Source organism: Thunnus thynnus, chromosome 7 (genome assembly GCF_963924715.1).
Source record: "Thunnus thynnus chromosome 7, fThuThy2.1, whole genome shotgun sequence".
NCBI classification, from domain to species: Eukaryota; Metazoa; Chordata; class Actinopteri; order Scombriformes; family Scombridae; genus Thunnus; species Thunnus thynnus.
In genome coordinates, this window is record NC_089523.1 from 10,591,616 (window position 1) to 10,606,902 (window position 15,287).

At 40.4% G+C, this 15,287-nt stretch overlaps 1 protein-coding gene across 1 annotated transcript; it reads right to left on the reverse strand.

Annotated features, from left to right (window-relative positions):
- Window positions 1-1,205: 1,205 nt before the first annotated feature.
- On the reverse strand, window positions 1,206-14,995 carry smtla (somatolactin alpha). Its single transcript, XM_067594268.1, has 6 exons — window positions 13,844-14,995; window positions 6,188-13,492; window positions 5,769-5,959; window positions 4,197-4,310; window positions 2,615-2,794; window positions 1,206-2,321 (listed from the first exon to the last, which is right to left on the reverse strand). Exons 2-6 carry the CDS (start codon window positions 6,201-6,203, stop codon window positions 2,127-2,129), a joined length of 696 nt encoding a protein of 231 aa, XP_067450369.1. The 5' UTR covers window positions 6,204-13,492; window positions 13,844-14,995; the 3' UTR covers window positions 1,206-2,126.
- Between the last annotated feature and the right edge of the window lie 292 nt (window positions 14,996-15,287).

The following is a 15,287-nucleotide window of genomic DNA, read 5'->3' on the forward strand; positions in this document are numbered from 1 at the left end:
TTCATCCCTGTGTCCTTCTTTCCCCTTCCACTCCCCAACATCTTTCTCTCCCTCCTCTGATCCCCTCCCTCCTCATACTACTTATAGCCAATCTTTAATATTTATGGCCTGAGGACTTGAGAAGTGGGAGGGGGCACAGGGCTTTACCTCGCCTATGATTACTTGTGTGTTGCCATGCAGCAACCGAACGAGGTAAGGTGAGGGCTGCACTGCAAGGTTGAGGCTGAGGAGCTGCAGCCCTGCAGAGCAGAACAGAGGCTACCCAATCTCCTCCGAGCCCCCATACTGAAGTGATTAGGCCACAGGAAGCTGAACCTGACATTGCTGACACTAGGCCCCCCTACCACATCCTGCCTCAACATCCACCCACACCACACGACACCACCTCTCTAAGCTGACACCCGACTCACTGTGGCAACCACAGGCTGATTTACATCTTCTGATATGGTTACAGAGGATGGAAGAGCAGAGGATGTAGCAGGACACTCAAGAGAGTAAAGAAAAAAAGTCAAGAAGAAATCTGAGATCAGAGCAAAAAAGAAAAATGCTTGTGGCGACTGCTTCCTTTATTGTTTCCCTGTCTCATGGTGTGGCAGATGGAGACAGGAACAGGCAAAGCAGCCTGCCAATTTCAGGCTTATTAACTTAAGTGGGATAACTACTGCAGGTGCTTTATTTTGGCATCTTGAATCATATGGATCAAGAAATTTGTGACAATATGTTGTTTTTCATATTAAACTTTTTCTATGAGGATTTAGATGTGGCTCATGTACTCCCATATCCCACATTTGGTTTTCGTATCAATCTAACAAAAGCAAAAAAGAAAAAAGGAAAAGAAGCATTAACAATATTTAAGTGAAGATTGCTGGTTGCCTCCCCTCAAAGAGAGAAGAAAACGCATACCATTTTCATCAATCCAGTGCATTTTGGCTTATCACGTGGCATTACAAGATGCAATATCATAAAATGTATGATAGTTGAAGTAGACAATATAGTGATTAAGATAACCTTCAAGACAGAGTACCACTGCCCTCTTGTGTTTTGGGGTGGAAAGGGCGGAATTGAGAACATGGAAATAGCATTATTTTGTCCAAACTTTACCCCATTTATGGAATCAAAAGTAGAACAAAGGTGTGGATTTCACTCACTCAATCACTCAGTCAGGATAGAATAAATCACAAACCAATGTGTTGTTTTGTTTTTCTTTCTAAAACTTGCTTTATTAGCGCCTTAAATTGACAGCGATTGACTAGAAAGGTTCACAGTGAATTGGGCTTCTTCTATTTACACATGAAAGTACAGAAAAATAATTCTGCATTCTGCGTTACATATTTATAACATCTAACAATTAAGATTTAAACTGTATATTCCCTGATCATTTAAACTGAATAGAGTATATTCTCAATAAACTTTTTTTTTTTTTTACATTCAAGCTAAATTAGGCATGTTTAGGCACAAAAATATTCATACTTCTTTCACGAGCACTCTACATATCTAAACCTCTGTCTAACCCAAAACTCCAGGTAAGTTTTGGCTCTCATTTTAGCTGTTATTTGTTCTCTCTCTCTCTGTCTCTCTCAAAGTCTCTTTCACCAACCAAAATGTGTCTCTTTTTTAAGAAGTGATTGCTCTCTGTTTGACTCCCCGTCTCCGGTGAAAGTGTTTCATTTCACTAATGCAGAAGTGAAACCAACTCCATTTAAAAAGGGAGTCTCATTGAATACTCTAGGGGCCGTGGGAATAATCAAAACACTGCGAGAGCCAGCGAGGAATACAAACTCCAGTTAAGAACAAAGGAAATGGAAATCAATGGCAGGATATGCAGATTTTTTTGACAGCTCAACGCGCAAATAATCTTTGGGGAGTTTGCCCTGTGTTGCCTTTGCCAGGTTAAAATAACAACTGAGCAGGGAAATATAAAATGCAGTATGTTGAAGAAAGGGCACAGCATTACACCTACTTAGTTTTGTGTGAAGGTGTTCCAAAACAATCAATAAAGAATGTACTGCATTGCAAGCAAGGCTGAATCGCCTAAGGCATGGTCTTATCTATAAGTGCATGGCTACCAACCCCAGGAATTCATTTAAAGCTAAACACTGTATTATTTAAAAGCTGTACTTTATGTTTTATGCACAGTTGTATTTGTCAGTTTGTCGACACTTGAGAAGCTTGAGGAACGTCTCCATCTTATGGGCATCTTTCTTGAAGCAGCTGAGTAAGGTATAGTCTCTCATAACAGATTCCAGCATCTCTGGCTGCACATCGTACTGGAATAGGCCTTGTTCGCTGTTGGTTGTGGTCAACATCCCCTCATCCAACATCTGGACAGTCACATTTGGAAACATGACAGAAACAGTTAGAAAAAACATAATTAAAGCTGTATACTGTCTACCAGTGGTTTTAAAGTGAAAGAAAGAAGTTAAGTTCTAATATGTAATAATAATAATAATAATAATAAGAAGAATGATAGAACTGATTATCAAAATCATTTCACTGGCAGATGAACCTGATTGATGATTTTAAAATGAAATCTAGAAGTGGTACATTGCAATTGCCCTGACTGTACATGCTAGTCTGGACCTAGTTGTATAAATTTGTTTGTTATTTGCCCCACCTTCTTGATGAGGACCACCACTCCTTGCTCCAGACTGATCAGTTTCTCAGACACCCACTTGGTCTTGTTGAGCAGCATGTCGGGAGCATCATCATAGCGATCCAGTGTGGTCTGCAGGTAGACCAAAGGCTCGATCCATGACTGGACTAGCATCAGAACAGAATGGAGCAACCATTTGTCCTGCAAGCCACACAGATGAAGAGTTGATATAAGTAATGTAGGACTGAATGAATGAGCAAATGAAATCACATAGTAAACCCTTAACACAAAACACAACAAAACATAACACAGCTATAGAACTGACTTTGCTCTGTTCAAGTTGATGGGGGAATATTTATTAGCAGTATTGAAACTGCTAGTTGAAAGTTATTTCATCTCTATTATAGTAAATGTGATCTTTGAAACTGCATATACTGCAAGGTCCTTCTTTATGTTAGTAATTTATCCTCTGCCCTTTCTGTTGAATTATTGCCTGCTTAATGCTTTAGTGGACATTTGTATGGTAGTCATTTGCACTGGCTTTAGAGTCTGCTCTGCTTAGGGAAATTTAAGCAGGCTCAACTGCTTCACCCATGATATTTCAACCTACTTTTTTAATGAAGGTTCTGTAGCTAACAAGTCCCTGATCAAAATAGGGTGAATTACCGCTAATGAGTCTTTAAAGACATTTCTTTTGCCATATATATACACTAACTGGTCATTTTATTAGGTACACCAGTGCAATTTAATGCAATCCAAGTTTATACATTTTCAGTTTTTGTTAACATTGTCAAAAAGGTGAAAAATTTACTTTATGTTTATTATTGAGGTTGTAGTGGGTGGTGGTGGTGTACTGGAGTGCATTACATTTAATGGTGTTCCTAATATTTTGTCCACTCCATTAACATACATGAGGAGGGCAAAATATTAGAGGCACTTTACAATATAATGCATTCCAGTATACGACCACCACCCACTATGAACTCAATAATAAACATAAAGTAGAATTATCACCTTTCTGACCATGTCAACAAAAACTAAAAATGTATAAGCTTCATAAAAGTAGAATTTATGGCAGAGCTGTTGTACTGGATTGCATTAGATTGCACAGGTGTACCTCATAAAGTGGCCACACTTTATGAGGTACACTTGGTACACTTGGCCTTTTTTAGTTGAAGGAGGATTATTGTAGAACCTTCCATTAATGAAATTATAGTCCACATCAGCCAAATCACCATTCATTGGCCTTTTGTTAAGTGGCTCAGCTTAGTTTCCACGCTACTGATGATGCTGACCTTTAGTCTAAAGAGCTATACACTGCTGGACAAAACCTCAGTAGGCACAGACAACAAAAAGAAAAAGCTGGAAGCATTAATTGTAATTAGTGTAAACCATTCAGCAGCTGACAGGGGCATGAGTAATAAGGACAGGAGGCTCACTTGCACACTATAACCTATATTATAACCTATATATTACTTTGTTTGCATACAAACACTCTGCATGAAACTGCCTCTATATATCACAAACAAGTGTACACATATACATAAAAGCAGAGGTGCACACATACTACCAGTTAGGTGGCAATCTGCGGCCATGTGCTTACAGATATTTGTTGGATTTCACTTTTGGAGCTGGGGATGGGTAAGGCTTTGGTGATGCATGTGTAGCCTGCCTGGTTCCTCTGAAGCCGCAGTGGGAATGGGACAAACATCTCCTCCTATAGGCCATACACACATGAGGAGAGACAGAAAATACACACAGCCACATACATATTTGTGCTACAATACTTGTGATGGCTTTGACTGAACCCATTTATCCTTAATCCTCATTTAGGGTTATTATGCAGAGTTGCAGATAAGCATAGATTTAATTTTTAGTTTATTTTTCTCTAAAAATTAAAAATTCAAGGCTGTAAGCAGCAATATCCCCATCTATATTTGGTTATAGAATCTTGGTTTAGGCAATGTGTTAAAATGGTTACGTCTGGTCCTAACCCTAAAAAAAAAAATCTCTTAAAGAATAGGGGAGCAACACAACACTTTCATGGATTTTTCTAATTGATGTGAAAACCATTCATGTCGAAAGACGAACACATAATGACAGACCCAAAAAAAGACACATTAGGAAAACAATGACAAAAGCTTCACCAACCTCAGCCACTGGAGACACAGCTGAGACACATTTTGTTCTCCAGCATGTTCTCATCAGTGGACCCCATGCAGCGTCTGCTCAGTAACAAGCCCTACATCATCCCATTTCAAAGACCATTTTGGATCTCAAGACTCAGAGTGAAGAGGATTCAACAGGCTGCAAAACATGTGCTCACACTGCTGCAGTATATCATTATCACATTCGTATTACTCCACTGTAGGCCTGCTCTTTCAATAAAACATCTTTGGCTCCGAAGAAAGATAGAAGATTACTTTGAAGCCTGGCAGTGAGGCGATGATCATGTCAGAATCAAAAGCAAATAACAGAGTATCTAAGAGTAAGTGTCAGTGCTTTTGGTCCAGCATATTGTGAAAAAAGGCTAACAAAAAGTCCTTCTGCTCAAATTGTAGAACTCATTCAAATTGTTCCTGCTATATTTCATGATAAATAACATAGTCTGGGACATCGATGAGTGACCGATGAGTGATGTCTTTTCAATTTTTAGCATTGACACACAAGAAAACATGCTCTCTGGATGACTCAGTTTTATTACTTAACACTGTAATTTTTAGTTATATATATAAAAAGTAATATTAGATGGTTTCTCAAACCCAGAATTCAGCATTGCTGTCACTGTACCCTTTTCCAAAGGCGACATTTCTACGGTACTGTTTTTCTAAATGCTGATTTCACATTTTATAAAATTACTGTATTATAAAAAACCATGCCCAACAGCATCAGATAAGAATATTCCCCCTGTAGTTTATGGATTTTCTTAGATTGCACATCAGTTGAATCCCTTCTTTCTAGGCAGAAAGAAAAATATTATCTGATGCTCAGGCTCAGTGTGAAGTGTGATTCTGTTTCTCCTGAGGCTATACACACACAACTAAATCTTTGCCCTTACAGTATTCTGTAAAAGCCTGTGGATGCAACGGGTCTGCTGCACATTTAAACTATTTTTTTTCCTGTACAGCACACAAGTGCAAAGATACGTTTTGGTGTAATGCATGGTGTTACTCACAAACAAAGAACATGATTCTTCTGAGACACGGTAGATGAGCTCAGCATGCTGGATGACTCTGTCTAGAAGTTTCTCTTGAGAGATGGAGGGGCAGCGGGAGAGACTGCCCTGCTCTTCCTTACAGTCTAGTGGGATGCTTACGGTAAGAAGGTAGGGCCAGAGCAACACAGCCCATATACCCTGCTGCATGACTGAAGACCGCAAACAAACAAATGTAACAAATATTCACAGGTAAAATAGGCCACTGCAGAAACTATGAAAGTCTGAAATTCCTACATTTTTATTGTCTACTTCTACCTTATTTACTTTCTTCAGAATTACATAAATCAAACACCACTGTTCAACTTTAAAATTAAACTGCTATAATTTACATGCATCTGTACAATTACACGACGTGTTTGTGAGGTGTGATGCATTACCTGTCATCATGTTCATTCTGTCTGTATTCTTCAAGTCTCCTTAGCTTTTCTGTCATGCTGACTCCATTTATAAAGCCTGACCAGGCTATGCATACAGGAAAAGGTCATTTTGGTGTTGCATAGGTTGATACCAGTCTTCCCAAACCAACGCATTTCTTTTCTCATGCATAATACCAAGATGGCAACTATAGTCGGGTGTGCTAAGCCTGACTACAGTTTGTTCCTGATTTAAATTTGTAAACTGGGAATTTGTCTAAATATATTAAATCTCTATCAACCTACCTCAGTTTAAAAATAAATAAAAATAAAATACATTTTTAGTCCACCCAGCATCCTGATGCAACCCAGTCTTACATCAAAATGTGTAATAATGTTGATCCACATCACAAAACACAATAACTTGTGAGAAGCCTATGTTGTTGTTTTTTGGCCTATTCTTTCCTATTGGCCTGCACCCACATTCCTTTTATTTTCAGTGGAAAAAGGAATATCTTAAGCTAGTTTCGGCATTAAAATGTTGAAATGTATTTCAACATTTCTAGCGAGAAATTAGATTTTACTTTCATAATCTTTGTTCAGTGAACGTATATGGTGTTTAGTTTGTTAGTTATTATGAAGATTATTTCGGGTCTTGCCAGAACATTTTTGGAATGCAACGTATTCTATCATTGCTATGGTGGTTGCCACAGATGCTGCTATTGCTGAAAACACACATGTTAGTCTGAGCTGTTCTATCTCGCACAGGTTCCGCCCTCCACTTGACTTGCTCCGCTGCTGGCATTGGTCCGCTGGGACTTCCCGCAAGTGATGACCATTGTAGCGGGCCATGTTGGGGTAACACTTCCACCCAAGCCAGTGAGCTGTCTCTGTGAGGGTTTCTACTGAGCAGCTCAACCAACTCAAGTGGCTTTTGTGTTGCCTCCCCTCCCAGACAACTGGCAATATATGGAGGCGTCCTGAGAGTAGCCATTTAAGGCAAAAGCCCCAGTTGCAGGTTTGGCAGATTTAGATTTTCTCAGAGTGTAGGGCTGCATGGAGGCTACTTACCCCACCTTGACACAGCCCTCGCTGCCCACCTGATTCCACAGGCAGCCAGCTGGTCATCAAACAGGAAGCCGCTACCACCGCTACTGCTTGTCAAGGAGTGACGCTAGAATATTTGACACAGCAGGCCCTTTTGACCCATTTCATTGGTTACTCAGCACCTCAAATGACTGGAGGAGGAGAGGTCGCAGCTTAGCTATCATCGGTCACTCGCCCAACCTTTAGAGAGGGGATGAGGTGAGGCGTAACAGCGTGACAGAGAGAAAGAGAGAGTGGCGGCGGAACAGAGCACCCATAGCTCCTGCCACCTCCACTTCTCATGCTCCGCAAGTGGTGGTGCCGCTGGGACTGCTGCACATGTGGCACGTGCAGGGGTAGTTCGCCAGTCTTTGCTTGGATGCCATGAAGCACAAGTGCTGCTTGGTGACCATTTCCCCAAGTGCAGGACAACCTGTAATACCGGGGTCCTCACAGCACCTGTCACAGGGAACACCACTGGGATGAGTGACTTCCTATGTTACTGTGTTCACCCTGATGGGGTGGGGAGGGACTTGCCTGGGGAGAGCAATAGGTGTAGTGTGGCCTCCGATGCAGAGCTGACACATCAACTTCCTTGAACTCGGGCCATGTTTTTGGTCCTCCAACACTTCAAGCCCCTGTTACAGGGGAGACATGTGTTAGTGAGGGCCAACAACCGCACTGCGATGGCCTACATCAACAGGCAGGGCAAAGTTCGGTCTGCTGCATTTGTTGTCTCTTAAGGCACTCCAAATCCAAGGAATGGAGAACAGGGGGGCCGACTGGGCCGTCAAAGGGTGGCCCAGCCCTGGACCATTCCCCAGTTTTGTGCGGTTCTGTCTGAGGAGGCATTGGTGATAGGTGTGCTGTCCATTTTGGGCCAGCCCCTCCAGGCTTGGCTCCGGAAAGGGACAGACTGATTTAGGCTGGACTGTCTGTATGGGTTGTACTGACCATTCAGGTGGTGAGGGCGGGATCCTCCACTGCCTGTTATAGAACACAGTGGTTGGGATTCCAACGCTAGTGCAAGGAAAGGAGGTTAGATTCCATGATGTGTGCAGTCGGCTATATTCTCTCCTTTTTGCAGTGCTTTCTGGATAGAGGGCTGTCTCATGCCACTATTAAAGTGTATGCAGCAGCCATCTCTTCCTGTAACAAGAATTTTGGCGACAGACCTGTCTTTATCCACTCTCTTGTGAAACATTTCTTGCAAGGGTCAGGAGACAACGCTGGGTGATGCATGCTTCTACCCCCCAATGGGAACTGCCTCTAGTACTTCAGTCAAGGATCCTTATGAGCCTCTGGAGCACTCCTCTCTGAAGAAGTCACTCAAGACAGCTTTGCTGCTTGCTCTGACCTCAGCTAAGAGATTGTGTGAGTGGAGCACCCTGTCAGTTCATCCCAGCTGTCTGCTGCTTCGGGGTGACCAAAGCAGTGCTACTCTCAGACCGAACCCCTCTTTTGTTCCCAAGAACATAAGGAGTTCATTTTTTTTTCAAGAACTATTCAGCTAGAAGCATTTTGTCCTCCCCCCCAAAGGCATGTCAGGGTGGCAAAATTGCATCTATTGTGCCCAGTATGTGCATTGGCATGTTATGTTGTGCGCATGGCCCCCATCAGACACACAGAGCAACTGTTCAGCTGTGCTACAGGGATGGTGTGGCTGGAAAAGCCCTATCCAAGAAACATCTTGCCAGGTGGCTTTGTGAGTGCATCTCCCAAGTCTATAGGCAGGCAGGAAGTGACCCCCCACTGTGATCTGTGCACACTCTACATGCAGTGTGGCAGTGTTGTTTAGTAGGATGAGTGTCAAGAACAATGCACAGCAGTGTTGTGGACTACGTCCTGTGTATTCATATGGTTCTATCACTTGAACATGTCGGGCTCCTTTTCACAGTCTGTGCTCACTGGATTGACCCAAGGCTGGTGAAAAGGGTGGGTGTTTGTGTCAGTTGTGTTTCACCTGACCCCCCTCTGGGCATGATACACCTGCATTTTTCCTATGCTCCTCGATGACCTGGGGAATGAGGTGTGCAGAGGGTGTGTTACGTGACAGTAGACCCCTGCGAGGTAAGACCATGGCCTTACCCAGCTCAGTGGTATATTATCTGGGTTGGCTGGGCTGCTGTGGCAGCCTAGGCTATAAGAAGTAGTTAGGCTGTGGCAACTAACCTTTAGCCGGTCAGGATCAGTGGGGCTGGGTTGGATGTTATGTCACAGCAGGGCATTCGTTCATCTGTGTGAGACAGAACAAAGGTTACGATATTGTAACCCCAGTTCTATTAGCATGGGCGCAACCCTCCACATACAGGCCCTGCCACTTCTACACCGCTCACTGAAGAGGTTGTGGGATGTTGGACGACAGGCACGCTGCTTTATATACTGTGGGCTCCAAATGTATTCAGGTAGGCATTTCATAATTGGTTGGCTACGTTTATACAAATTTCTTTGGGCAAATACGTGCATGTGTTTGGAGGAGAATATTACCCATAGAAGCCAGTGGAGGGCTCCGACTGTGCTAATAGAACTAAAGTTACAATGTCCTAACCTTTGTTTCACGTTGTGGACCAACATAACCATTACACATTTTGATGTGAGACTGGGTTGCCAGATGCCATTGGCCTATAATCCAAGAATGAAGGCTGTAACTGATTTATCAAACAAAAGCTCAAAAAAAGGGAATGGGCTGAAAAATCCCTCTTTTCAGCTGAGGTAAGTATGTAATGTAGATTTAAACATGCATGTCAGAGAAGGCTACAGAAAAGACAGCATAAAACTGTAATAGACACAACAAAAAGAGGCTGAATGAATGAGAGTAGGAAATCAATGGGATCTAAGAAAACCTCTCAAAGCTTCTTTTTTTATTTTGACATTCATATTCCATTCTGCTCAGAAAACCATGGGTGTGTGAGAGTAGCTCTACCCAGAAGCTACGGTTTCCCAATTGTAATGACTGTGTTTAGCTGTCACAGAAGGAAGCACATATTTAGTAGTAATCCATTCCAGCTTGAAACAGTCCCAGACAAGGTAGGCGTACAGGACTCTATTAAAGGTTCCATTTTGCAGTCTTTTTATTTTGTTGTTTTTTTTTGCATAGAACAATCCCTTCGCTACTTATTTTTATCTGCTCCTTAAATCATTTCTGCCATTAGTATAATCCAATTGAGTTATTACTAAATAGGATATATTTGCCTTTAACACAGACTTAAGGTACAGCTGAATAAAATTATTGTCCAGTGTAAACCAAAATCATGTCATTAAACAATTAGAATTAAAGGGGATACTAAATAGGATTGTATTCTTAAATGGGTCACAACTGTATCCTTAAACTGTAATGACAGACAGGGGATCAGCAAGTAGTGGCTTATGGGTGTTGTGTTACTGAACTTGACGTCATGGAGATGGTTCCTATTCACACACCCTTAAGACACCTGAAGCCTCATTTCATGTATGTCAACCTGTTTCATATGAAACAATGTTCTCTTCTTTTACTTCTTGTACTTTTCCTTCTCCGCCTCCTTGGTGTGTCACGAGATTTTAAACAGACAAAATTTAAACACACCTCTCCGAAAAACTGCTTGTTTTCTTCAACCTCCTCATGATAAATCCTATTAAATGTACAGGGAATATATAAAACTGTGACAACTGTACGTTAGTAAATTTATAAAACATCCCAACTAATGTAATAGGACTGAGGTCACAGTTGTGATTACTCTTTAATATGAAGATATTTTTGCTCATTCTAATCCGATTTGGATATCAACCAAAAAGGTATTCAGTGAGTCTTTGCAGCACAATCTTAAACAGGTTTGGCCTCATTTCTTGTTTGTGCTAGATTTTATAAATTCACATCAGAAATAATCAACTTAGATGCAAGCATGTTTTGTGCATCCACATGTTTTAACCATTGCTTTTTGCATGTGAACAGTGAAAACTAAAATGAAAACATACCAAACTTAGGGAGTGCATCCCAGTACCAGTATTCTGATGTTGTAGTGTTAATGACTCTCAGTCTACTAAAGAGGCTGATTCAAAAAGGGAATTTTGCAACACCAACCCACAACAAAAAACACATTTCAGTCGTGTTTTTTCCAGTTGTCTCTCTTACAAGTGCCTGATGGAACAGATAAGAACAGACAATTTTAATCAATATTGTGTAAATCAATACTATTTAATGGCTGGTGCTTCACATGCACTTCACACAACTGCGACCCAAAGAATATTTTTGTTTCAAGTTTTCCTTATGTAACTGGATGTGTTTAATGTGCGTACCTACTTGTACACTGATTGTGTATTGGGCTGTAAGCTCTATCAAAATTTCTGAGTGATGGAGGACTGCAGTTGCTACTGCATTCACGACAATGCCAGCATAGACAGTGTGTCAGAGACTTGTGCTACACTAAGTGATATTATTTCAAAAATGTATCTACAGTTACCATTAAAAGTATATTTTATTCCACTTAGGCTGAAATGGCAATAATAAAGAAAGGTCATTTTATTATTTCACCAGCAGCAGTACAACTGCACCAAACACAGCTGAGACTCGATGAGCACAATATATAATTCTGAACCAAAGAACTAAATACAGAGGGAAAATATGAGAAATTTGAATGGAGGGAATGAAGTATTATTAAATAATAATACTAATGATAATATTTTGAAAGTACATTACTCCCCTGCAAAATAAATGTTATTCTTAACATTTACAGTGCAGTAATATGGACTCTCCGCAATATTCTACTTGATCTTGTTAGACTAATATTTCTTACTCACATAATGACATTTGCTTTCTTTTAAAAGTAAACTACAGCTAAATGGAAATAAGGTCCATGCATGAAGCATACTTCATTTGCAGCTGTTCACGTTGTATAATGAAAAACAAATACCCCATTTTCGGGGTATTTCCTGATTTCATTGTCTTAAGAAGTACAAAACAATTCAGCATGCTAAAGTGTCTGCTTGTTCCATTATCCAATTTGTCGAGATTAGTCGAGACCTGGAAACAGAGACAGCTCACCTTCAAAATAAAAGTTGCACATTTTGAGCTACACTAAATAACAATAGCCTAAATAATGAACATAATTCATAACTTCTTTTACACGCTTTGGAGATAAAACTATGTAAAAAAAAAAAAAGAAGCAGAGGTGGTGGAATCAGCCCAGGGATTTTCAAAGTAAATGCAGCGTTAGACGCACTAAGCCACTGCAGACATTAACATTACATTTAGGTGTGTCCAGCTTTATTCGAGTTAACTTCTCAAACCAAACACAGTTAAAATTGTTTACCTGCCCACCACCATAGCTAGTTTTATCTCCAAAGTGTGTAACACAAACTAATACTTTTGCTTTGCTTTGACTTTAATAATTCATGCCTGATTGTACCTCCAAGTACCTCCTTTAAATTACATCTAATCATTTTCCTTCATTGACAAATCTAGAATCTATGAATACACAAATATTTTTCATCTCAAAAGTTGAACTGCTGGACATGTCTCCTTCTCCACTGTAATGTCCATTATGTGTACTGGAGGCTTACTCAAGTTGCAAACTTTTTAAATTGTTGTGATTTCACAGTTCTTACACAACTTAAATTCAGATTTAGGTGAGAACAGAGAAACTCTCCACTTTCAGCAGATGAATGTGGAAATTGTCTTCTTGTGTCAAACATTCTGCACAGTGAAGGTCAAACATCCGATTGGAGGAAGAAGAAAAACATATTTATTACAATTTAAGCATGTGCACTGCTGAAATTTCCTAACAAGCCATTCCTTAGACATTTACTTAATCTCATCATGGATTGATTCTTTCTGCAGGATATATTTCACATCTTCAACATTCCATCTAGTTATGAAATGCATGTTTTGTCCATGAGACCTTCTCAACTTTTGCCCATACTATGCTGAAGGTAAGGCCAGATTGGTTCAGACAGTCCTTGTGGGGTTTTGAATACTGATGGTACCCTGATGATGGCCTTTGCCTTGATCCAGTAGAGTAAAAACAGTATTTCCATCAACACCATAAAATATCTCCTGGATGTGTGGTGGATGGGGTGCCTATGTGGAAATCTTTCAAAATCTTTCAGCAATAAAGATGCTCCTCTTTCTATTAAACAAATAAGGAGATGCTGTGTTGAGGTGATGTATTGTACACCACAGTACAGCCTGGTGCCCAGGTGCATATTTTGTCTCGGTTGTATGTTCAAACTGTTCGGGTCACTGCAGGGCCGAGCAGGCTGCCATGTAACCTGCAAGGTAAAAGAGTTTTCCACCAATCATACAATCTAAAGGTACATCCAGCCCGACTCCATTCATAAATCTGGGGTTAAGGGGACATTGTTTCCTGCCACAAATTGATTTAAAGTGTTTTCTGTGTTCGTCAGGTACTGCTGCTCCATGCAGCTGACACATAATCAGACTAACATACCTTGATTTTCACAAAAAAAAAAGAAGGTGCTAATATGGCATACTGTTTAGCCACTCTAAATCACCGCAGGGATGATATATGGAATCATGTAATTATTGCCACGTATAACTTTTTCTTGAGACGACTTCTTCCAACTACAAAAGCAGTTTATTAGCCACATAATTTTATTCACCTGCCAGTCTGCCACCACCACATCATCTCTGCTCAGCCCACTGATGTGTTGGTATCTGCAAGTATCTGAAGTTTTGTTGTTTTCTTCAGTAAGAACCTATGGAAGAAGGGCACTTATTTCCTATGTATTTATTATTCTGTGGGCCATAAGTATTTAAACTCAGCAAGACTTGTCTAAGTAGGCTAATTACATATTAGACACACATAATTGTAGGCTAGACAATATCATACATGCTACAATGACTTCTATCACCAGCAGCTCAGCTTTTGTGTTTTGTTTTGTTTTTTTTTCACACAAATACCGTCTTATGCCATATACCCCAGTGAAATGTCAGGAAGGCATGAAGGTATGAAAAAATAGATACCGCCCAAGCCTAGTGTATGGTACATCTTACATAAGATGGTCATGATACATGATTAGCAACAGCGAACAGTTAATTTTGAGTTTCACTGATTTGTTTCATCAGTGAGATAATGGACTTTATTCCTCTACCTGGAACTACAACGTTGCATTAAACCTAATTAGGGATCTACTCTCCAGTAATGGGATCAAGTATCTTGTCAGTGCCTGTGATTTAAGATTTTCAATCATATAAACTGAGGCTCACCTTAACCCAGGCCTGAAATGGGATTTTGATTCACTGTCTGCTTTTAAGTCAAACAGGGTACTTAGCAGGTCACGAATTGGATTGATTTGTGCTTCAGGCAGGTTATTGGATTACCATGCCACACTCATAATGGATACTTAGCTCTTATGTCCCAAAAGGCTTGAATGTTATTTATCTCGAGTTTTTTGTTTTAAGCAGTTTTGTGCTTTTTGCGCAAAGGTTTGTATGAATAACAGGTCTCTCACTATGTTTTAGCTTTGACTGCAAAGGTGCTTTAACATTGAGAGCAAGTTGTTTTAGTTTTTTTTTTCTCACTGACTGTGTTCTATGGGGCTTACAGACTCTAGTGAGGACATTCCCTTTGGCTTTGGTTTGTTTCGGGACTTTGGATCTGTGATCATGGTGCGACCCCCTGTCAAAACCTAAACTAATTTCTCAAAAGTTTTGTTTTACACACTCTATACCTGTTTGCCCAATGTGTTTCACAGCCACACTTAGAATAATGGTTACAATCTACTTTGCCCTGTGAATCAGCCATGTACTGTGTTTTCAGTCCCTTTTTAGTCCCTTCCTGATTTTGTTTGGCTATTATCAACAATTTTTCCCTCCCACTGCATACTTTTCACAAGTGATGCTCCTTGGCCTGTGAGCTCTCTGATTGCTGTATTGTATTCCACTATTTTTGTAAATAGAGGTATGTTGTTTGACTTGCTTTGACTGTGTCTGAGTTTACCAGAGGGTGTTTTTCATCCTCACTTCTCACACTGGATTCAGACTTACTCTGTGAAAGGCCTTGTTTGGAGCTTTTATCTTTTGAGCCATCTTGTTTCCATTATA